The sequence below is a fragment of the Lissotriton vulgaris genome, chromosome 2_2, assembly GCF_964263255.1.
Source record: "Lissotriton vulgaris chromosome 2_2, aLisVul1.2, whole genome shotgun sequence".
NCBI lineage: Eukaryota > Metazoa > Chordata > Amphibia > Caudata > Salamandridae > Lissotriton > Lissotriton vulgaris.
Genome location: NC_141688.1, coordinates 19,485,023 through 19,509,118, shown reverse-complemented (window position 1 = coordinate 19,509,118; position 24,096 = coordinate 19,485,023). Strand labels below are relative to the sequence as shown.

The window sequence follows — 24,096 nt, the reverse complement described above, 5'->3', positions numbered from 1 at the left end:
GCCATCCTGGCATCAGCACACACTTCTCAGCAGCCTTTCCGTGCCCTGATCTGCAGTCTCAACACCTTTCTTGTGAACAGTCGTCGTAGGTGTCCTGCATATGGACCAGGAGTCAAGGGGGTGACCGACTGACTGGTGTGTAGATGGGGGGCTTCGCTACAAAGGCTGACTATGCAGGTGCCCACTGCTCAGCCCAGACTACAAATGAGGTTCATTGTTTTAAAAAATGAGTTCCTCCGTCAGTGCCCGTAGTGTGACTAGTCCATGATGATAGTTGCCACTCAGGCCCAGTCAACTTGACCTCCGTTATGGTGTCCTCCTTTCTGGTGCTCTCACAATCTCACTCTGCCTGGAAATTCAGGTAGATATCGACAATTCCCAAAATGTCAAAACTGTGAAAATTTGCAAAACGTCCAAAATCTTCAGGGGACCAAAAAATCTGGAATGTATGAAGAAATCTGCGTTTTCTGCAGAAAAATTGTCGCTGCATAATTGGACTGTCCCTAGAATAAGCTTTCCGAAACTGGTGGTGTCCCTTCACCCCCATTTTGGGATCTTAAATGAAACCCAATCGTCATTCCTGTTGTTGATGTTTCCTAGGTCTCGTCACTACTTCTGCTTGCCCAGTTGAATGATGTGTGGTTCTGGCAACTAATCAAACAATCCTCAGAGCAATGCAATGTGGCAGGTGGGCTTATTTTATCGCCACTGAAATTCTTGCTAAAAAATAAGCTGTGCTGTGCTACGAAAGGACACAAAATGGGATGGTAGTTTTCAGTAGCATCTTAAAATCCAGCCAATGCTACTTCAAGCAACTAAGCCATATGAAACCAATCCTGAACAAATTCACTTCACATACAGTAGAGCTGGAAGTATCTGTCACCTACAGTAGAGCAGGGAGTATCTGTATCACCACAAAACCATATGCAATTTTAAGTACAGGTTTACACCTAAATTCGATGGTGGCAGTGATTTACATTTGATCATCAATTTCTGGCTTCCAATCATGCCTAGTTTTTATTCAGCAAAGGTATTTCCCGATTAGTGCATCTCTGACACAGGCTTCAAACATTATACGAGCTATGTCTGAACTTATGGAAGTCAAAAACAGATAAACCAATTAAAAATACACAATAGTAAAATTTGAAATCTTTTGTCTGCATTCCCAAACGCAATGCATTGAAATTTGACTTCCGTCAGATTGGCCCCCGTTTGCATAGATTGGAAACACAAAGGTCTCCAGTTTAGTTGGTTGCCTGGGCGAATATTTTGCAAGTTTTGAACTAAAGTGAGTCCTACAACCTTTTTGTGTATACATTTGTATTATTAAACGGCAACAATGCAAGCAAGGTGCAGACTGAAGTTACAACAGCATCAGCATGTAAACAAAAGTAACACACAACCACCATAGTTCATATATTGAGTGTTGCAATAGTTCCTTCCAGTTCACCTACCACAGTGACTCACAGGAGTGGACAAACAGTGACAGCAGAACGAACATGTAAAGAACAGTTCTTATGAGCACAACAAAATGCAACTCCCTTATCCCCAGTACAGCCATTCAGCAATTGTAGCGAGTGCTCTCCCAAATCAGCCTATATCGATTTCACTGGATTCCCATTGATACCAGGATCAAGTTTAAATCACTGTGTGGCTCAAAAAGCAATGAATGGCAGGGGTCCTTGTAAAATCAGAAATCTCCTATACCCATATGTAACGGTGAGATGTCTTAGTTCTGCACAAGACCGCCTCATGAGAACATTGAAAACCGAGAGATCAAGAGGGGGGGTCAGATCTTTTTCATACCTTTTTCCGACGCTCTGGTACTCTCTGCCCTGGGAGCTGAGACTGCTAAAGAGGAGACCAGTTTTAGGCAGCAGCTTAAAGCATGGCTGTAACCACATTAACCTCCAATCGCCCACCCTTGCTCGCCACACTCGCTGGGAAGCCCTTAGGAAGCCACTCACTCTACAACAAACCAAACAAACATAAACCCTGTCCACCCCACCCACAAAGGTCTTGGTGGCTTCTGCAGGACAGAAAACATATTTTTTGGCCCATAGAAAAGCCAATGGATGCCTCTATCTCTCTGGCATTCAGTTCTTTTTTAAAGGATGCAAACTCTTTCTAGCAAGTGGATCAGTGTTGCTGTGAATGGAAAAACTAAAGGAGCTGCCCTCAAATGTTACTTCTGTTTTTAAGAATTTCAGTTGACAAAACCCGCTCACTGGTGTCCGCAGACTTCAATACTACCATCACTATCCCAGGATTGGCTCCAGCGCCACAGGAAGCCTTTGAGGGAAGTCGGTATGCTTTACAGACCACATGAGGTTTTCCTTGCCCTGAACCACAAGAGGACCCTTGCTATCTTGGTTATTGTCGAAAGGAGAAATGTTGTCCCAAGAGCAATTTAGCCTGTCACTGTTGACTCCACCAAACAATCACTTTCCAAGCTAACATGTTTATGCTGGATTGGGAAGGAAGTCCCTCTTAATGTCAGCTCTGCAAACTCCAACAGGTGCTGTAAATCAGGCCAATTCAGATGGTACAGAACACAACAGCGCGCCTCGCCTGTAATCTTACTCTGCGATCTCCAGTTGAACCTTCATTACGTTCCTTTCATTGGCTTCCCATTAAAAAGCCTGCACTCTTTAAACATATGTGTTTTGTATTTAAATCACTGCATGGGAAGGACCATGTTATCTTAAAAACAAACTGAAGCCATATATCCCGGTACGCCAGCTCAGATTAAAGTGAGGTACTATTGCTCCACCCCAAACGTATCCATACAGCCAGATATGGTGGTCGCTCCTTTTCCTTTTTAGCTCACAAGCACTGGAATCAGCTACATGTGCCTCTTTGTTCTTGCTCGGACTTCATCTATTTTAAGAAACTCCTGAAACCAGGGTTGTTCCATCTCTTATCTTATGGTATTGTGACCTGTATTTGACGGCTTCGGCGACAAGAGATCCCCTTGAGGATGATGTGTGAGCCTAACAAATATAAAATCAAATCAAAATCATCAAAACCGCTGTGGTGAGTGTTCACAAACATTGCTAGTTCCAAGTATCTTGGTGAACTGATTATAGAAAACGGTCTGATTAATCACCGTTTGAATATGCAAAGAGGGGACCCAAATGCGAGCGATTCGCGGCGGTCCTCTTAGGAGTTGCATCCGCTGGCAGCGCATCACCTAACAGTCACTGGAATTAATGACCATGAAGGTCTGCACATATCCTGTGCAGGACCCTATTGTTCAACTACAGGTTGCCTTATGCCATATCTCACTCCCTGATGGAGACCCACATGCTGAGGCTTTAATCCACCCTCTATGCAGTAGTTGGGTCAAAACATCAACATTTTTAACATTTTGGCCTGTATTGACTCCTTAGCCCAGCTTTGACGGTGAGTTGAAACTCAATGAGCACTATCCCCTTCTATGGACTCCAAGAAAGAAAGACTGGTTTCTAAACAGACATACTACACTGGTTTCCATCTTTAAGCCACACCAGCCAGTGCTCCGGGTAATAATTTTTAAGAAATGGTTCCTTTTTCTTGATGGTTTCATTCTTCCTTTTCACAAGAGCACTCTTATGTACACTTTTCTATGCAATGCTTTTTGAGCAACCTGCAAAAAATATGCACTCAAATACTTGTATGAATTATTGATTTGTTCTGAAAAGCAAACATTAAATGTGGATATTTTTCCATTTTAATGAGTATTGTTTTTTCTCAGGTATATATTTGTTTCTCTCGCATAAGGATTCATTTATTTGATCTTAGATATGATACAATTATGTTCTACTACCTTTTGACAATAAGGCATTGCCAATAAGGACCACCTTGTTGTTTGTATTGCATTGTACTCAGGTTCGGTGGCTTACCATGGGTTACCCCATTATTCAATAATAACTTTAAAAAGTGGTATTTTCAAACACACAATTTAAAAACCGCCTTTCCCAAAAGGTGGCTTATTAAATTTGGAGTTCGGAGAGCCTAAACTCAAAGTTCTAGCTGTTCCCCATTGAAAGTTACACATGTAAAATGTTAGAAGGCAGCTCCAATGATAGCCTATGAGAGAGCTAGTCTTCCCAATAGTAAAAAAAAATGCACATTATTTCACAATCAGGACATGTAAAACACACCAGCACATGTTCTACCTTTCACATACATTGCACCATGCCCATGGGGGTACCTTGGGCCTACCTTAGGGGTTTCTTACATGTAAGAAAAGGAAAGGTTAGGGCCAGGCACTTGCCAGGTCGACAGGGCAGTTAAAAACTGCTTCCGAAGACACTGCAGTGGCAGGTCTGAGACACATTTGCAAGGATACTTGTGAGCAGGCCCGGCTCCAGGAATTTTTATTTGGGTGGGCCAAGGGTACATTCGGGTGGGCCACTACCGTCCCAATTTGTCGCTTCTGGAGATAGTCTACAAGCCATAGATTACATCATATCTACTTGCCAACAGTCACCATGATACAAGGATTGCTTCTGTGTGTATGCAGAACATGTGGAGAGTTATTTATTGGTGCTCAACCACTGATCTCTTTTTCTGTAGATATCTTTACTACAACCCTCCAACAGTGCACGCCATCTCTTCGTAGCCCCCCCCTCATGATCTCCTCCTCAGACTCTCTCGCTACCACCCTCCACCAGTGCCCTTCATCTCTCTGTCTCTCCCACCCTCCCCCATGACATCCTCCTCGGATTCCCTCACTGCACCCTCCAACATTTGCCCTTCATCTCATAAATGAAATATACACAGCATACACATAGTATGTGTGTTGCTGGGCCCTCACAGACTTAGAATATTAACTAATATACACACACCTTCGAAGCATACACATAGTATATATCTAGCTGGGCATTCCCAGACTTTTAAAAAAAGGAGCAATAGCCACGCATTCTCTTACCTGCTCTGTTAAAACTCTGTGCCACAGCCGGATCTGATAAACAGCTCAAGGTGTCAGTCTGACGTCACTGCTAGGGCCAAGGTTAATGTTTGGGTGGGCCTGGCCCACCCGGCCCACCCTCTAGAACCGGGCCTGCTTGTGAGGGTGGCACAACCAGAGCTGCAGGCACACTGGTAGCTTTTGATTTACAGGCCCGGAGTACACACTGTGCACATTACTAGGGAACTACCAGTAAATCATATATGGTAATCATGGATAACCACTCAAAATCACAATTTACACAGGGAGCACTTGCACTTTGGCACTGACCAGCAGTGGCAAAGTGCCCAGAGCACCTAAACCAGCAAAAACTATGTCCAGCACACAGGTAAAAATAACGGGAGGCAGAGACAAAAAGTCAGGGGAAACCACTTCAAGTTGCCAGGCAGAGACAAAAAGTCCGGGGAAACCACATCAAGCTGCCAGGTCCATCACCCCTCCTTCGGGTAATAAGGTGTCCTTCTGCCCCGTGTGATGAATGCATGTAACAGACTCGGTCCTGTATCTAAGACAAATTGCGTAGCTAGGTGGAAAAGTAAACTGCTACAAATGGTGAAGCAGGTTCGTTGGCACCTAGACCACGAGCCCTTAGTGGCCCATTGAACCCTGATAATAGCTATTCAAAGGAGGGGGGCATTCTCTTGCTTGCGCCGGGGCCCATTGCCTCCTTGCTACGCTGCTGCTGGGGCCCTGCACGTGTGACCCTTCCTCACGCAAGTGACATTTCTGGAAGTGCAGAGCGTCGCTCGAGGCGACTGGTCATCAGGACGACCCATGCATGGCAAGAGGCGGGTGGTAGGGGGGGTTGTTGCTCAGATCGGCTGATGGCCGAAGAACGACACGGGAACACCAGAGCCCATCACATGCCTTTCTGACGCCCATGCGTTTTCCCGTAGGCCCTGCACATGACTGCACCCAGCCCTGCCGGCCTTTTACACATACCAAGAAATACCCTCACCCTCCAGCAGCCATCCCAAGGCACTGGATTGGCACTCCTACCTCTTGACGCCACCAGGCGCGGCCTATGCCGACAGGCCCCCGCCTCTTCCCAGGCAGCATTTTTTAAAAAAAGAAATGTATTTATTTAATGCGATACCCAAAGGTGTCAGAGCGCTTTACATAAGAATCAGTTTCAATACATAAGGATTTAGGATTACGTGCGTTACATAAAAGATACAAGCAGAAAAAATTGCAAAGGTACAAGTTGTAAAGTCACACAAGGAAGCCCGACTGTGATGTTTGTATTGAAAACAAAACGGCAGCCTTGGGGTGAAGGCAGGACCGCGCGCTGCCACTGCCCCGCCTCCTACCCTGCATATAAACCAAAGACAGAAATATTCAGACACATCGGGCCGGCGCCGGCCTGGGGTCACCCCAGCAGGAGGTCACTAGCACCATGTTAACACTGGACATCTCACGAGCCCTTGGGGCATGAACATGGCACCTAGGAAGTTAGTGGGGTAAGGGAAAGGTAGGGCTTGGGTACAATACGGGGGGAGACATTGCAAGAACTGAGTAGTTCTATCGTACAGATCACACTATAAGTGCGTCCTCAGCCGTCCTGTGTAAAAGCACGGGACATTTGTGACAACCTACAGTTCCCAAAATGAGCAGAACTGGCATATACCCTGGCGACCGTCACAAAATGAGACCACGTGTGAAGGACTGGAGAACCTGTCTGTGTCTACCACAAATCACAGAGAATGCGGTCATGTCAAGCAGGGCCCCATGCAAAGCCTCTCCCAGCCTTCCTGAGAAAGGTATATCCCACATTCATCTCTACTGCTGGAAATATGTCAGGGCAAAATGAACCTTTGATGCTAAATTCCTCACCTCCTCCAAACCCAACTCCCCCCACAGCAATAATAAATCTGCGCAAGACCACACTGCAGCGAGATGAGACATCCTCCTATCCATCCCTTCCCCCAGCCAGGCATGGGAGCGCTGCTAACGAGAGATTCTCTCCTCCATCCATCCAACAACACCTCACCCCCGGCGCCACCCGCCTTACCGCTTGTAATCCGAAGAGAAGATGCCCCCGCTGGCAGGGTCGTGCCCGTATTCGGGCTCCCCCAGGCTGGAGGAGCCCCCCTTGTCATCGCTGTACGCGGTGCTGGCAGACATGGCTGTGCGGGGCTCGGAGGAGGGAACGGCGGCCGGGAAGGCGCGGGAGGGCAGAGCTGAGAGCGGGCAGACGGGCAGCAGCCACCAGCAGCCTGTCCGGTTTAAAAGGGCAGCAGCATCTTGCAAATCAGGACCGGAGGAGCAGCGAGGGGGAGGGCGCACGTTGAGGTGGGGGAGGGGCGGGAATGGATGCAGGTGCTGATGTCAAAGATTCACGGGCAGATGGTGGAGGGCGGGGCTTCCCGCCCCCTCCTCACAAAGTCCCTCCCCCATTAAAGGGCCCGGCACGCCAAGAGCAGAATGAGTGGGGTCGTGGGAGCCCTCCATGTGCATTTCACATCGATAGTCAGTCATTCACACACAATACTTATTTATGTATATTCATATATGCTTCATGCGGATGTATACAGCGCGGGCATCACCCGGAGGTGTTAGAGCTCTGTACACCAGAAATCGAAACATAAAAAACAATAGTCATACAGGGCTGCCCAGATTTCGGGTTGCCGTTTTGTGACATTTGTGTATTTGCATGGTGTTCGTGTGTGCCACTCCTACAGCATACCTCTAATTGTAATTAAGCATTTCTGGTTTTCAGTGTAAGGTTCCAATCTCGAGCAAGCCTATAGTGCTACGAACTGTGCTTGAAGTGTTTATTGTGTCTGTAGCAGTAGAGAAGAAGCCCACATTAAACAATATGAAACATAGCCTCGGTGCCTCTTTCAAGAGGGATGCAGGGCATGTCAGCCAGGGCTGGCCTCCGAGTAGGCAAAACTAACTGCATCTCACTGCAAAGTTTGACTCCGTATTGTAAGTCCCATTTGTCGACACACTTATTACTAGTTTTCCCTAGTTTGTCTCTCACAGCGATCCCCCCTCACACACTAAGCACGGCCTTCTCAGTAACATACTGCAGGAACCTCCTAATGACGTCCCCAGAGCACTAGGCCGATTCCCCCAGGATGAGTAGGGGGTAGCTTTTAGTTTCTAGCTGCGAAACTGGGCTACTCTGCAGCAGGGTCGATGTAAAACCCAATTCATGATGTTCTTTTTCCTCCAAGGTGATACAAGGGTCTAAATCTTATGTCATCACAGAAGATTCATCCATGATAAAAGCGACTCTATTGTCTTTCAGAACAGATTTTCCCATTGAAATATTCTATTGTTTATTGCATTAATTGATGAAAAAAACGTTCCCTGTCAACTATTAGTAATGACTATATTTGAAAAATGCCTTTGTGATTGCAACAGTTGTACACAAACAGAATCATATCATATTTATTGTATAGTATTGTATTGTAATTGCATTTATATAGCGCTTACTACCCCTGACGAGGCGTCAAAGCGCTTTCTCTGTGAGTAGCACGCTACTCCGTAACCCATAAAGGATTAGTGTTGAATTAGTATAGTGAAATATGAAAGTGATTTAAGTGGTGGGTAGGTTAGTCAATTATTTCGATTCAGAAGGATCGCGGAATCATAGAAGAGGGAAAAAAGGTTTTTATTTATATACAGGCTTGTTACCCCTGATGAGGTGTTGAAGCGCCTTTTTTTTGGGCGAGTAGCACGCTACTCCGGAAACTCATAAATTATTAGTGTCAATTAGTATAGTGAAATATGAAAGAAATTTGAGGGGTGGATATTAATCAGTTATTTGGAGTGAGAAGGATAGAGGAGGGATAGAAGATGGAAAAAAAGGTTTGCATTTATATAGCGCTTGATACCCCTGATGGCGTGTTGAAGCACTCTTTTGGCGAGTAGTACGCTACTCTGGCACCCATACAGGATTAGTGTTGAAAATGAGTATAGTGAAATTTGAAAGTCATTTGAGTGGTGGATATGTTATTCAGTTATTTGGATAGTGTAGGGTAGCGGTGGGATAGAAGAGGGAAAATAAGTTTGCATTTATATAGCGATTTGTACCCCTGATGGGGTTTTGAAGAGCTTTTCTGGCAATTAGCACACTACTCCGTAACCCACAAGGATTAGTGTTGAATTAGTACAATGAAATATGAAAATAATTTGAGTGGTGGATATTTTAGTCAGTTATTTGGATTGAGAAGGGGAGGTATACAAAAGGGAAAAAGGTTTGCATTTATATAGCACTTGTTACCCTTGATGGGGTGTTGAAGCGCTTTATTGGCGAGTAGCATGCTACTCCGGAACCCATAAAGGATTAGTGTTGAAAATTAGTATAGTGAAATATGAAAGTAATTTGAGTGGTGGATATGTTTTTCAGTTATTTGGATGAAGCAGGGTAGCGAAGGGACAGAAGAGGGAAAAAGGTTTGCATTTATATAGTGCTTGCTACCGTTGATGAGGTGGTGAAGCGCTTTTCTGGCAAGGAGCACGCTACTCTGGAACCCATAAAGGATTAGTGGTGAATTAATATAGTGAAATTTGAAATTTGAGAAGTGAACATGTTAGTCTTTTATTTTGATTGAAAAGGATAGTGTAGGGATAGAAGAGTGAAGGATTTAGACTTTTTTTTAGGAGGTCATAGCAGTAGGAAGAGGCTTGATATGTGTAATTGAATTTATATAAATTATATTTGATCATGGTATGTTTACTCCAATGAGAGGCAGTTGTGTAATTAATTACACTGTTTTTAAACTGTCATGTAACTGTACAGACATTGAATATCATTTAATTTAACCATATTTTTATATAATATAAGGTTATTTTATATTCTGTTTCCATGTGTACATATAGCCTTCTTCAGAATTAATTGGCAATTATTTTATATAAGGTTAAGTTAAAGAGTAGTTGCCTAGGGATTGTTTGTACAATCACAAGCGAATAAACTTCACTGGCACTAAACAGACACTTTACATGATACTGTTGCAACACACAAACAAGTGCATACACATACATACCTGCCAACATTTTTGAAGATAAAAGTGCGAGATTAAACAAAAAGAAGGAGAATACATTTCGCTCATTGACTTTCAATTGAAGAACAGGCAATTTCAGGTGGGAGACAGACAAAATAAAGCACTTTTGGCTTAAAAATATCAGCAGCATCCCGCTTGAATCGGGTCTATTGGCATGTATGCAGCCCACACACAGATGTGCATGGACAAACTCACACCAAAGCTCTACATTGTCTTTCCGTCACAATCGGATTCACTAATGGTCCCAAAATAAGGGAGTCTTCATGACTTTCTTTGGATGCCTCAGTTATTTTAAACTGCCTCTTTCGCAAATCGCACAGGAGGAAAAAAGCATAGACGTCCACCGGGGTAGGTCTCAGTAGCTTCTTTCTACCACTTTAAGTAGTTCATCCTACTGTTATGTCCATGCTTTCTGGCACTTGTTTTTTCTTTTTTTTCCATCCTAAATACAGCAATCCAAGATCCAAATACAAACGAGTAAATCATGATGGATAAGTTTGAGAACACCGCAAATGCACATATAACAGCTTGTTTGGTCCAGGGGTGGATTTAATCCTTTGATGTAGCCTCATGGCCCTTGTCTAACATACATGGCCATCTGTTTATTTAGCTGCCTGTCCCAAAAATCAGTCTTTGAATGACCCCTCACTGTGCTAGCTCTCCCTTCAGCTGCCAGTGGGCCCCAGTCCTTCCTTTCCCCTTTAACTCCCAAAACAGTGTTGAAACTGATTTTAGAAGGAGCCTACTAACGTGAGGGTTAGCAGACTGCTCTGAAATTCAGGTGCTTGCACTAACTTCAACAGAACCGCTGTCAGGCACTGAAACTTCCTCCAGCCAGCCTTGTATAGCCGACCCAACACAGGCAGTCGAGCACCGATGGTGACCAAAGCCGGACTGGCTGTAGCAGGCACCGGGCGTTTCCCCAGTGGGCCACCAGGGTGGTGGCAGGCATTGGGCCCCTGGGCTGCCGCTTTTGTTAACAGGGGCCTGCAATATCGGCCCTTGCAAACAGCTTGACCGCACCCCCTCAGCCCCAACAGGGGGGCCGGCCGAGCAATTTGCCAGGGCCGGTTTTGGTTCCCAGTCCGGCCCTGATGGTGACCCTTGAGTCACCTGGACCCAGACACCTCTAATGTACTTGGCGGAACACTGTCTTTTTAATGCAGGACAAATGACTGCTACCACTTGTGCCAGGAGCTGACCTCTCAGAGCTGGCGAGAGAAAGCCTGTATTACCACAAGCTGTAACTGGGCAGCACCACACTGTTATGATTTCTTTATGGTTTTATTAGTTCTCAGAGGCTCATTCTGTTTATATGCAATTTGCCCTGTGCCTCGTTCTTATCTTGTAAAAGAATGAGTGCCGGTGGCTCCCATCAGCAACCACCGGCTCAAATTAAGCCTTGCCTTTTTCGAATGAATAACAAATGCAAGAAATTGCACTGTCATAACGTAGCAAAAAACTAAGCACTCAAGAAAAGAAAACTCTATGCTGCTGCGCAGCCACTCGTGCCCTCTCACTAGCCACTTAGGCAGGCTGGCATTACTTTGGAAAAACACATTCATTATGCTGCCAAGCCAGGGAGTTGAGATGCTTGACTTACCACAGTACATGCAGTGATGCGGGGATTCCCTTCATTTGAATTAGAATAACGCCTTATACAAGGCACCTGGCAGGACTAGTTACACATATTGAGTAATAAGACGTAAACAGGCTCAAGAAAGTAATATGCAATGTCGAGGTAAGCGAGGTAGGCCTCAAGGCAAGAGACAGTGTAAAATGTAAGTCCACCAGTGTTTGTTGTTGGAAGAGAATGTAACTAAAATGTCTTTCAAATAGAAGGGCTTTCAGTGAGGTAGTGTTGTGTAAGCCCAGAGTTAAAGAGTTCCACTCTCTTGTTGGACTCTCTGAGAAGGATTGAGCCATAAATCATTCTTTTTGAAGGTTGAGGTTCTAGAAGACGAGAGTCGGCATTGTGTGATGATCTAGACCCAATACTTTGTATAAGCATGTATACGTTGGTTTGAATGGCGCCACCATTCCTCTTACCGACGGTTACAGAGCACTTTCAGGCGGTAAACACACAGCCTACAACATGATAGCAGGATTTGTAAATTAATGACTGCATTAATGAGTAAGGGCAATGCATGCAGTGTACCTTATTAGAGGCAGTCCACATATTGGGTAAAACATATGGAAATAAGAAGATATATTTTAACATAAAAGCCAGAAAGATGGTGGAACCTTCTTTACCAATGCACCTGACCAAAATAACCAAAGTAATATTTTACCCTTTAAATTTGAGGAAGGGGACTGTGTGCACTCCGATAGACACCCACCATCACAATGATAGTTCTATACAGAACTTAAACACAATTGAATTTATAAGCACAGGTGCACCACATATAGAAATTGTGCAAACTAAGTCACGAGTTTGTCACAAAAGATACTGAGAGTAAAGTCCAAAAAATTTTTCAAAAAAGATTTTTCTTTATTGTTCCATTTATAAGAAAGAACAGCCGACGCGTTTCGTCCCAAATGGGACTTCTTCAGGGCTGTATTGTAACAAAAAACAAAACATATAAACATATCATTAAAATCATGAACTATCTGCAAGCTCAGCCAAGCTACAAATAATCACATACTTAAAAAAACATAGATGCCAGTGTTACTATGTCTAATTCATTTCTTATACATAAAAAGAAACACATGACATAGGGCCTGGATAATAGCCAATGCTTTCACAAACCCCTTACAAAGCAGTGTAGTCTAGGCTTATAGTTAACTGATGCCAACATACAATAGGTGAGGTCTGAGAGGTAGACATTTGCAAATACGGGCGAGACACATCTAATGTACCAACATCAAGGTTGTCATATTACTATACAATTAAATGCAAGAGATAATGTAATCAACATATGCAAATAAAGGAGAGACAATTGTAATGAACCAGCTGCAAAGTTGTCATATTTCTTTACAGTTCGATGCAACAAACAATGTTGTATAAAAGAGAAGTATTATACAAGAAAAAGCAATGACATATAAGAATAGAAATGTTATGGTAAAGATACAATGCGAGAAATACATGCTGAGCCATGGCAACACTGCGGATCTCCATCATATCTGTCCATCTTTAAACAACCTACCGAATTGCTCAAGGAGTTTTATCAGCTCATCTCGGTAGGTCTTAAGTTAAAGACTTCTCTAACATCTAATGTTCTATCCACAGTGTTGCCATGGCTCAGCATGTTTATTACAATTGTCTCTCCTTTATTTGCATATGTTGATTACATTATCTCTTGTATTTAATTGTATAGTAATAGGACAACCTTGATGTTGGTACATTAGATGTGTCTCTCCCGTATTTGCAAATGTCTACCTCTCAGACCTCACCTATTGTATGTTGGCATCAGTTAACTATAAGCCTAGACTACACTACTTTGTAAGGGGTTTGTGAAAGCATTGGCTATTATCCAGGCCCTATGTCATGTGTTTCTTTTTATGTATAAGAAATGAATTAGACATAGTAACACTGGCATCTATGTGTTTTAAGTATGTGATTATTTGTAGCTCGGCTGAGCTTGCAGATAGTTCATGATTTTAATGATATGTTTATATGTTTTGTTTTTTGTTACAATACAGCCCTGAAGAAGTCCCATTTGGGACGAAACGCATCGACTGTTCTTTCTTACAAATGGAACAATAAAGAAAAATGTTTTTTGAAAAAATGTTTGGACTTTACTCTCAGTATCTTTTGTGACAAAATCGTGACTCAGTTCAGACATATTTTAACATATCTGTGGGAAAAATAGATAAAATCTGGAGAACCGAAATCAGACCAACGTTTCCAGAAGCAATGTCAAAATTGTGAGCAAATGACAGCAAACTGCAGTGACTGTATTTATTGACAATATTCCAGAATGTTTATAACCCAGGCTAATAATAATATTCTGGCCCCTCAAACATCTCTCTTCTACTACAGTTTGTGAGCCCCGATGTCAAGCTTTCCATCTTCCTCATGCATCTCTCCCTTGCTGCACATATATCAGCTGCCTTTCTGTTCCCTGATGCCAGGATGCCCCCACACACCCTGGGCCAGACTGGTCATTCTGCCACTCTGGCATATTCCCAGTGGGCAGCAGGCTAGGGCACTGGATGAGCAGCCAGCACCCAACTGTACCCCATGGCCACATTCTAGTTGTAGCCACTTTCAGTTAAGGGCTATTTTGGACCCTTGTTCCTGGGTGTATGTTGGTTTCCAAGTCCATCCCTTCATAGACATCTATATCAGGCCCGCCCCAGCATGTTTATATACCCAGCAGGGCACACATGCTTGGTGGAATTCACTTATTGGGTGTCCGAGTGACTTGAGGTTGGTGTCTTGCCTGCTCAGGCTTGCTATGCATGTGCCCACTGCTCAGCCCAGCCTCCTTTACATTGGCCTCAGTCATTCCTCCTCCTTTTCTGATGATTCTACGTGCTAGTCTGCCTGGAAATTCAAGCAGAGATAAAACAAGGGGCCTCATTTTGATGGCAGTCGGTTGGACAGCATCATATTGGGCAGGAAAACGTCCAACAATGAGTCGGCAGTCCCACCCGCCCAATTACAACATGACCGCCATGGTGGTGGTGGGAAAAGTGCGTTTTTCTAGTGCACTTGTGCTGCAGCCCCTGAAAAGGGCTGCAGCACAAACTGCACTAGAAAAAAGCACTTTGTGCACACCCATGCACTATGTGCCAGGCACCATGTGGTACCTGCCTGGCACACAGTGCATGGATGTGTGGGACGGCACTACATGTGAATGAATGAATGAATGAATGAATGAAAGGGCAATTTATTAAGCACGGACTTAACCCAAGGGCATCAAGGCGCTGTACATGTGCCCCCGTGGGGTGTGGGGACCCTGCTTGGGGCCCACCAACATCCGTTTCCATCGGTCTTTTTATGGCAGTCAGAAAAGGACATTCTAATCCCTACTGCAGTGCCAGCACAGGCATCGTCTCCATTGTAGAGATAGGATTCCGACCGCTGCTCCTTCATCCTGTTGGAGGCGGCGATCTTTTCCACAGAACGCTGCATCCAGGCTATCTACATTGTGATGCGGTGGTCGGACCGAAGGCCTGGATGCTGGCTGTCCCACCAACATCGTATGGAGGCCCGAAGTCTGTGGGTACTTTTCAAAATTTGTGAAACATTTCGGAAACTGATAAATAGGGAGAATTAGGGCGCACTCCTCACAAAGTTCTATCAGTTACAATAAAGACACCATGGTATTGGGTTCCAACCTCTAGACCTACCTGTTGCCCAAAGGGACCTGCTTTGGAATACTAATGTAATCTTAATCGTACATTCTTATGTGCTTGCACCCTATTATAAAGAATATGCCTTTATTCTTCAAACGTAAAAAATCTCCCTAGTTTTTTCCCCTTTCATTACACATATCTGTTCTTAAAAATCAGTCGGTTCAGGTCAAGTTCCAAAAAGATGAAAAACAACAATTTATTTATAACATTTAAACGGAAGGTCAGGGGGCGTGGTCAAGATGGCGGCGAGGTAGGATGCTTGTTTCCAAGCTCCTGCCCGCCGCTCACCCGTGACAGCACAGCACGGCTCCTGGGGGGCCCATTTCGCATGAGATCGGCCCTCTGAGCCCCTGTAGTGCCCACCGTCTCGACTGAGCCGGCACCTTGATCTTACCGGAGCCGGGAGGAGCGGAGAGGCATACCCGGCCGCGCACGTGTGTTCGGCCTCGACAAGTGGTGCCCGAGGCACGGGACACTGAGGCCAGCTTCTTCCCTCTCGGCCTCCCATCTGGGCCCCTCTCCATCTGGGCGACTGGAGGTGCGTCCCCGGTGAACCGGACGGTCACCTGCGGACGCCGTGGTTGTTGCTCTTGGTGGCGGATAGTAACAGAAGCCCTGGGCCTGCTCGGCACCCTAGGCCAAGTGGAGCACAGGCCTCAGGTACGCGCAGGCCAGCCGAGAGTGCAGTAGAGCCGGAGGCGGATCACGTGAGCCCCGAGGCCCCTGAGGCGGCGCTGGTACTGCCTGGCACTTAATTTGGACTGCGCCCTCGGGGGACTGTGCTATGTCTCGGGGTGCAAGTCTGCCCCGTAGGGACCCCTGCCCCGCAAGCATTGGGTGCTGACGGCCGGGACCGGGGCCTCGAGCTGAGAGGTGGAGGAGGTGCTAAGGGCTGCGAAACGTCCGATCGACACCCAGTGGACCTGGCCCACAGACTGACGCTGGCCTGCATTATCTCCCATCTGGGGCATCGGCGACCTCACGCGGCCAGAGCAAGAAAGCCTCGCGGGCCCCCCACCGGGCATGGGTTGAGTGCTTCGCGATCCCCTCTCACGCGCTGTGGAGGTGGGACGCACAGATCCTCGGCCTCGTGAGGGTGGGTAAGGAAGCCGACATCTGGGTGCACCCTGCAACAGCTTTGCAGGTGAAGTTGGGGCAGTTGGGGACTGACTGACTGGAGGCCCCTCCGATCTACCTGGGCGGCAGGAGTGGTGACGTTCTATGTAGGGCCGGTCCAGCTGTCCCACGGGCCTGTGTGTGCTCCCTTCCACGCACAACTGAGCGGAGGCCGGGTGCTGCTTGCGGTTGGACCTCTGTGTCAACTGAGCAGGCCGCGCTGACCCCCGGCCCGGGGTGGCAAAAACCTTTGCGGCCTACCAGGGCACAGCGCAGCATTGCAGGAGAGGGTGGACGTCTGGGGCTGGCTCAGTGACAGCGCTGCTCCCCCACATCGGACATGCTGTGCCTGCCATCTGATCCACCATCGGAGCAGCCTGGTCTTGGAGTGCGCACTCGGTGGGGTGACTCAACCTGGCGGGCTCCTTTGCACTACATAGCGCCGGCGCTCCTGTCCGATACCGGCACTCCACAGAAGGTACCTGGGTCTGCAGTGGCCTTGTGTTCAGTCTCCGTGACACCTGGGGCGGTCGTGCCTTTAAGAAGACCCCGAGGGTCGGCCCACCCACGTCTTAGAACTTTGCGCCATTTCTGAGTGCGGCGTGGTGAGCGATATCCGAGCCTTGCTCGGACGGTGGGTGGGGAGCCCTCCGGGCCCGCAGTGACCAGTGAGCGGCCGACTCCACGATCTTTCACTGCCCTAGTGCTGGACTTACCTCTAACAAGCAGCGCCATATTTTGGGAACCACTCTCAAGCCCTCCATACTCTGCTACGCACCCGCCACTGATGGTGGTCTCCTACGGCTGGACCGGCGCCTGCTAAGAGTCACCGGATCTTCACCGGATCTCGGATGCCCGTACTGCCGAGATAGGAGGGGCTCGCTCGTCTTTGTTTCTGCTCATCCTACATCTCCCGGGAACGCTGCGGCCACTGGCCGGGGGACTCGCGCACCCTGGGGGGCCTACCGGTCTCTCAACGCTGCTCTGTGGGGTACCTGGAGAGCCAAGGAAGCATGTCCAAATCCAGGACCAACAAGCCGAAACCCCTGAAGGATATCTTTGGACGCCCACAGTCCATCTCTGATATGGCTGCCACAACGCCGGAAGCCGAGACAGCGAAAGGCCGCGCGGCCGCGGGAGATGAACCCATCAGAAATGCCTTCCTAGAGTCGCTCTTCCTCACTCATAGGGAAGATATCCAGTCAGTCAAAGCCGAATTTGCCACTGAACTTAAAGACATATGCCGGGATGTTGACGGGGTCGGAGAGCGGGTGGCCTCACTCGAAGAGAAAAGCGACTCCAAAGTCACAGATCTGACGACGCTCCAACAAGAAGTCCTTAGGTTGCAAGACCAGAATATGGACATGCAAATGCATCTGGAAGATATCGAAAACCGCTCCCGCAGACACAACATCCGAATCCGGGGGGTGAAGATGACTCACGACATCCGGGACCTATTTGCTTTCACAGTTTGCCTCTTTAGGGCACATACTCAGAGACTCTCATGAGGCTGATGTCGTCTTGGACAGAGCACACAGAGTGGGTCCACCCCGCGGTGTCAACGCGCCTCCAGCGGACATCCTGGTGTGCGTTCAGGACTTCAAGACCAAGGAGTCTATCCTCTCTAAGGCAAGGACTATCCATCCTATCTCATTCCAGGGCCACTCCCCGGTCCTATAGCACTATGACCTAGCACTGATCACTCTTCAGCTACGGCTGCAGTTCCGCTCGGTGACCGACCACTTGCGGCAGCAGGGGATCTCGTACTCTTGGGGACACCCATTCCGCCTCATCTTTAGGTACAATAGCAAACTCCACCAACTTCGATCTTTGATGGAAGCCTACCGCCTGTTGGGCTTGAGTCCACCAAGCGAAGAAGATGACACCGATGGTGCGGGACCGAGGCAGGAGATCTCTCCATCAGAATGGCAGCGCCAGAGCAGGAGGAGGCGCTCTCAGAGGCCGCCCGCCTCCGAAATTGCCCGTAGCCAACAAGAAGCACTGGCTACAGCTACCGAGGCCCTAGCGCGGGAGGGCTCTGAGGACAAGTGATGGGCCTGGAGCTACTACTCCTTTCAGCACCTTCCTAATGCATCCTTGCTGGTTCTGGGTGGGCGGCAGGGGGAGGGTTCCCCTTCCCATTGATCACATCATGGACCCCAACTAGATGATATACCAGTCGTCTTGGGATGATGGACTCTTCTCACGAACTGTTCGGGCTGTTTTTGGGTTAGGTGGGTTGGGGTTTTCTTTTGTGCGGGTTTTGCAGTTTTTTTTTCGGGTGTTGTTCCCCTCGTCCACCTTCTTCCCCCTTCCAGGTGCCAGATTGCAGCGCTGTAGGATGGCGTTCTCCCTCTTCTAGCCAGGAGGTTTTGAGAGGTCCTCCCGGACCTCGTCCCAGCCAGTTCCCCCTCCACATGCCACATGCCCCAGAAATTGCTTAAAATTCTCACCCTCAATGTCCGCGGTCTCAATAACCCGATTAAACGCAAAGCGGTTCTCCACTATCTAGAACAGTCAAACGCTGACATTTGCCTTCTACAAGAGACCCACTTTGTCCCTAAAGATCACCAGAGATTGAGATCTCATGCATTCCCCACACAACTATTTTCCTCTAACTACACTAAATCAGCCGTGTTTGCTATATTTGTCTCTCGCTCTTTCCAGGGTAAGGTCCTCCAGAAGGAAGCTGAAATTAAGGACCGCTTACTCACATACCGATTTCTGGTAGCAGGGATCCCCCTTATAGTGGGTTCTTTCTATGCCCCTAACGAAGCACATGGGGTATTTTTTCCATACAACACTTACGGAGGCGAGAGACAACTCTGAACGACACCTGCTGTTAGGGGGAGACTTAAACATGGTCTTCGACAATGTAATTGACCGCTCTTGTCAGCGCACAACACAGGTTGGAGGTCTCTCCCGGGCGACCTGGATCAGCTTCGGGACATTGGTATCTCAGATATGTGGCACCATTTTCACCCCCACAGCCGGGCCTACACATACTACTCAGGGGGCACATAAAACATATGCCAGACTGGATTACTTCCTTAGCTCTACCCCCCTACAGGCACTTGCGATAGACACTGAGATCCTCCCTGCAACCCTATCTGATCACTCCCCAGTTGTAGCCACATTTCACTTCCCACATGCCCGGCAACCACAGTGACACTGGCGCCTGCGCGATACACTACTACACCATGCGTCCACAGTCACTCAAATCAAGACAGCCTTCACAAATTTCCTGACATTCAACGCCAATCCTGATACTTCTTTGGTGACGCAGTGGTCTGCCCTCAAAGCCGTCCTACGAGGGGAATTCATCACCATATCTGTGGCAGTAACATGGAGCACAGTAACAAGAGAGCTTAACTAACCCAGCGGGCAGCGGAGCTGGAACAGATGCACCAACGCACAGGCGCAGCACGTGCCTGGCGCCAGCTCTGTATAGAGAGGAAGCAACTAGTGGCACTGGATCAGGATAAAGCCGAATACTCGGCCCTTCGTCTCCGCCACTCCTATTGCACGGGGGGCCACAGATGTGGCTGCCTTCTGGCTCATAAACTGCGGGAAGTGCGTCAACGTCAGGGTGTGCAGACCATTCGGGTTCCCGGGGGAGAGCCCAGGTCGGAGGACGCAGACATAGCGGAAGCTTTCTGGGACTTCTTCGCAGACCTGTACTCTAGCGACTCTCTTGACGCTCTTCATAGTCTTGACTACCTAGATACCCCACAGATAACCCCACTCTCTCAAGCACTGGCAGAATATCTGGACAGGGATATAGAGATAGAGGAAGTTATCGCGGCCATCTCCCGCCTCCAACTCGTTAAATCACCAGGGCCTGAAGGCTACTCGGCAGCCTTCTATAAAACCTTTTGTGGTCAAATTGCCCCCCTGCTCCGGGACCTTTTCAATACCTTCGTACAAATGGGGACCATCCCCGGAGAAATGTTGGAGGCCTCAATAGTAGTCATTCCTAAACCCGGGAAGGACAAGACACTTTGTAGCTCCTACAAGCCCATCTCCCTTTTGAACATTGATATAAAGCTCTACACGAGTATATTAGCGACTCGCCTATCGCCCTATGTGTCCCAGCTAGTGGAACCAGATCAGGCGGGTACATACCGCAGAGACAGACCAGCGATAACACTAAAAGAGTACTACACCCTATTGAAAAGGCCTCTCGCACTCCAGGGTAGTATATGCTCCTGGAAATAGACGCGGAGAAGGCCTTCAACAGGGTACACTGGCCCTATCTGGTGCAAGTCCTGTTGAAATTTGGTTTTGGGGAGTAACTGCATACACAAATACTAAACTGTTATCGCTCACCTAATGCGACGGTTCGGGTGAACGGCCAGACGTCGTCCCGATTCCCAATAATCAGAGGTACAAGGCAGGGATGTCCCCTCTCTCCATCCTCTTCGCACTTTACATGGAGCTGCTGGCGCGGCGAATCCGGCAACACCCCCTCATAATCGGGATTAAATTCGGTGGTGATACCCACACCATCAGCCTATACGCAAATGATATTCTGCTTTCCCTCTCCAACCCGATCCAATCCCTGAGGGCTCTCTTCGTCGAACTCCATAGCTTTGCGCGGGCTTCTGGGTTCAAGATCAATATGGATAAATCTACTGCCCTCGACATCTCACTCGCATTGGACACTCTGGCTCACATTTGCAACAAACACCCGATACAGTGGTCCACTTCCACCATTCCATACCTGGGAGTGCAATTAGGTGCCACCATCCCTGCCACCATCGCTGCCAATTATGAGAGGCTTCGTATCCACATCTGTAAAGAGCTCGACCAATGGAAACACCATACACTCTCCTGGCTGGGCAGAATAGCAGCCATCAAGATGACTATACTCACTCAGATCCTTTATCTTTTCCAGACACTTCCCCTGCGTTCCCCTGCAGGCTGGATCCAGCAAACCCAATCAGACTTGGCGCGATTCATCTGGCAGGGCTGTAAACCCAGGTTTAACACCATGCACGCTAGCGGAATTCCGCTCGCAGGCTGGGTTTTGCGAAAACGCACTTTGCGTGACGAGCTGGGCTCGTCATCAGCGTGCGAGGAGGCTATGCCATGACGAGCCCAGCTCGTCATGAGCGTCGAAGGGGTTAAGCACGCCATAGCAATTTTGCCTCCGGAGCAGGCTGGCGTTGGGGTCCCTGATCTGCAGCTCTACTTTTACGCCTCCCAGCTCCGCTACTCAGTTGAGTGGAGTCGTCTTGAATCCGAGAAACATTGGCTGTCCCAGGACCAAGCAGTTGCTGGTACACCTCTACAGGGTATCCCCCTCCTTAACAAAGCACACAGACCACCTAACCTCTATGGCTCTTACATTACGAGCACCACAATGGAAGCATGGGATCGCACGCACAGCCATTGCTCATGAGCTAATGTCGTTCCCCTCCCCACTCACGCCACCATTTAATAACCCAGAGTTCCACCCGGGTACTGTTGCCATGGCCTTCACACACTGGCGCCCTACCCATTGCAGAGCATTGTGTCACTTATATGACCTGGAAGGAATTATCCCATTTCCACGTCTCCGGACGGATTACGGTATCCACGAAACAGAGAGGCTGTCCTATCTGCAACTAAGACATTGGGCTCTCCAACCACAAGTCAAGCCTGATGCTCAGCGGTTATTGACTGCGTACGAGAAGTGGCTTGTCACTTGATCCAGCGACAAGAAACTCATTTCAGATCTCTACAAACATCTACTGCTCACCACTGTACACACATATAATGCAGAGCGGGCTCGTTGGGAGTGGGACTTAGGCCGCACTCTCACTCATAAGGAATGGGATAATATTTATTATAGGCCAGACATTCTGCTTATCATGCAGGCCTTACCGAGACACTGACCAAAGTGGTAACCTACTGGTACTACACCCCAGAGCACCTCCACCATTTCGACCCCCGCCAAAGCGCTCTGTGTTGGAGAGAATGTGGGGAGGTGGGCACATTGGAACATCTCTTATGGGGTTGCAGCTGAATCCAACCGTACTGGTCCCACATTTTAGACGACATAGACGCTCACCTAGACACACAACTTCCCCGCTTCCCGGCCTATATCCTCCTGGGCTTACCCAACCCGCTCATGTACCCGGCTAAGTCTCGAAGAGGTCGCCTTATCGCAATCGCCCTGGGAGCTGCTACCCAGAATATACTTGCACATTGGCGCTACCCCAGCCTCCCCCATATCCTGAATGGCTGTAGAGACTTTGGACGGTGTTGGGGATGGAAAAACTGGCTCTCACTTTAGCGGGTAGGGGTTCTGAATTCCCTGAACTGTGGCGCTCTTTCCTGACGCTCCTCACATCAGAGTTCAGGGAACTGACATGCCCTAGATATTTACGACTCTTGCGCCTAGCGGACACACAAATACCACAGGCGAGCTCCTCTTGTGGGTCTCGCAGAACGCGATGATTCACAAGGTACTCTGTCCCATCCCTCTCTTTTTCTTTTAGCACTCTTATTGTATCCCATTTGGTGGACGAGGGGTAGGGGTGGCAGGTGGGATTGTTGGGTTTCTTTCGTTGTTTTGCTTCTCTAAGCGCCGTCTATTACCGGCTTTATCAGACCCGCTCCATGAATCTACTATAGTTCTACCGCTATCTACGACACCTGTTGTCTGTCATATGAGAATTTCGGGAGCAGGGGGTCATGCTCCTTGTTTTGTCATTTGTCTTAAAATCCAATAAAAGATTTAAACCATAAAACGGAAGGTCAAAGGAGAATGTTATCTCCTGTAACACCCCACGTCGATATGGAGCGTCATGACTTTGAACTCAAATTTTAGCAAGGAGTGATGAGATCTTGGACTTAAACTTTGATTCTGTGTTTAAAAATCTCTTGCAATAAATTGATGTTTTTAATCCTTTTGCATTTTAACCTGCAATTGTTTTTTGAGCTCATATATATCCGGTGGAAGGGGAAAAGTCATGTGAGAAACTTAGTGTTTGAAGAATGGTTTAGCTAGTACCCATTACCGCTACCTTTACCAATCCAGCATTAGCAAACTGGTTATCTTTACTGCAGCAACTTTAGCAGAGTACAGAAAATGGGATTTGATGGTAAAACAATATATATTTATTGTACATTTCATAAATCACAACCAATCCATTTAGTATAAGGACACACGAGAATCGTGCACACAATGTCTAATATTATTCTCTCAATAACCCATAACCTTCTGAAATATCATACAGTATTCCTTTCCCAATTAGTAAAGATTCTATATAAGTTTTTCAATAATCTTCGTTCAATATTACACAGCTTTCTTAAATATTGTGCCATCATGTTTTTTGTCTCCTGGCATGGTGCCCTAAAGACCTGGTTAAGCAAAAAATTGGTTCTGTTGGGTAAAACACATTACTTTGACACTGCTTATTAATGCAATCAAGAACAGATGCTCTCTGGTACACACATTAATTGAGAGATGAATGCTCAAAATAAGAGGTCGTAAGGTCAATAGATTATATTATGCAATTTATATCAGAATTCATTCATTTCGTATCCGAATTGCTTCATTCAAGAATAACATACAATGCATGATAAGACCGTCAGAAAAAGTGCCATAGTTTGACATTGGTGAATAGTGCTCAATGAGTGAAGAAATATACAGTGTGAATGGATTTCCTATATACAAATATATACAAGTGTTTCATTGGCCAGATGCTGATTTGCAGC

The 24,096-nt window shown here is 47.3% G+C and overlaps 1 protein-coding gene across 1 annotated transcript in view; it reads right to left on the bottom strand.

Annotated features, from left to right (window-relative positions):
• Window positions 1–7,200, bottom strand: part of AP3B2 (adaptor related protein complex 3 subunit beta 2) — a 412,426-nt gene extending 405,226 nt beyond the window's left edge. Inside the window, exon 1 of the mRNA XM_086959194.1 lies at window positions 6,966–7,200. Within this exon, the coding sequence (XP_086815320.1) occupies window positions 6,966–7,078 (113 nt within the window). The 5' untranslated portion in view covers window positions 7,079–7,200. The remainder of the gene's footprint in view (window positions 1–6,965) is intronic.
• Window positions 7,201–24,096: the final 16,896 nt, after the last annotated feature.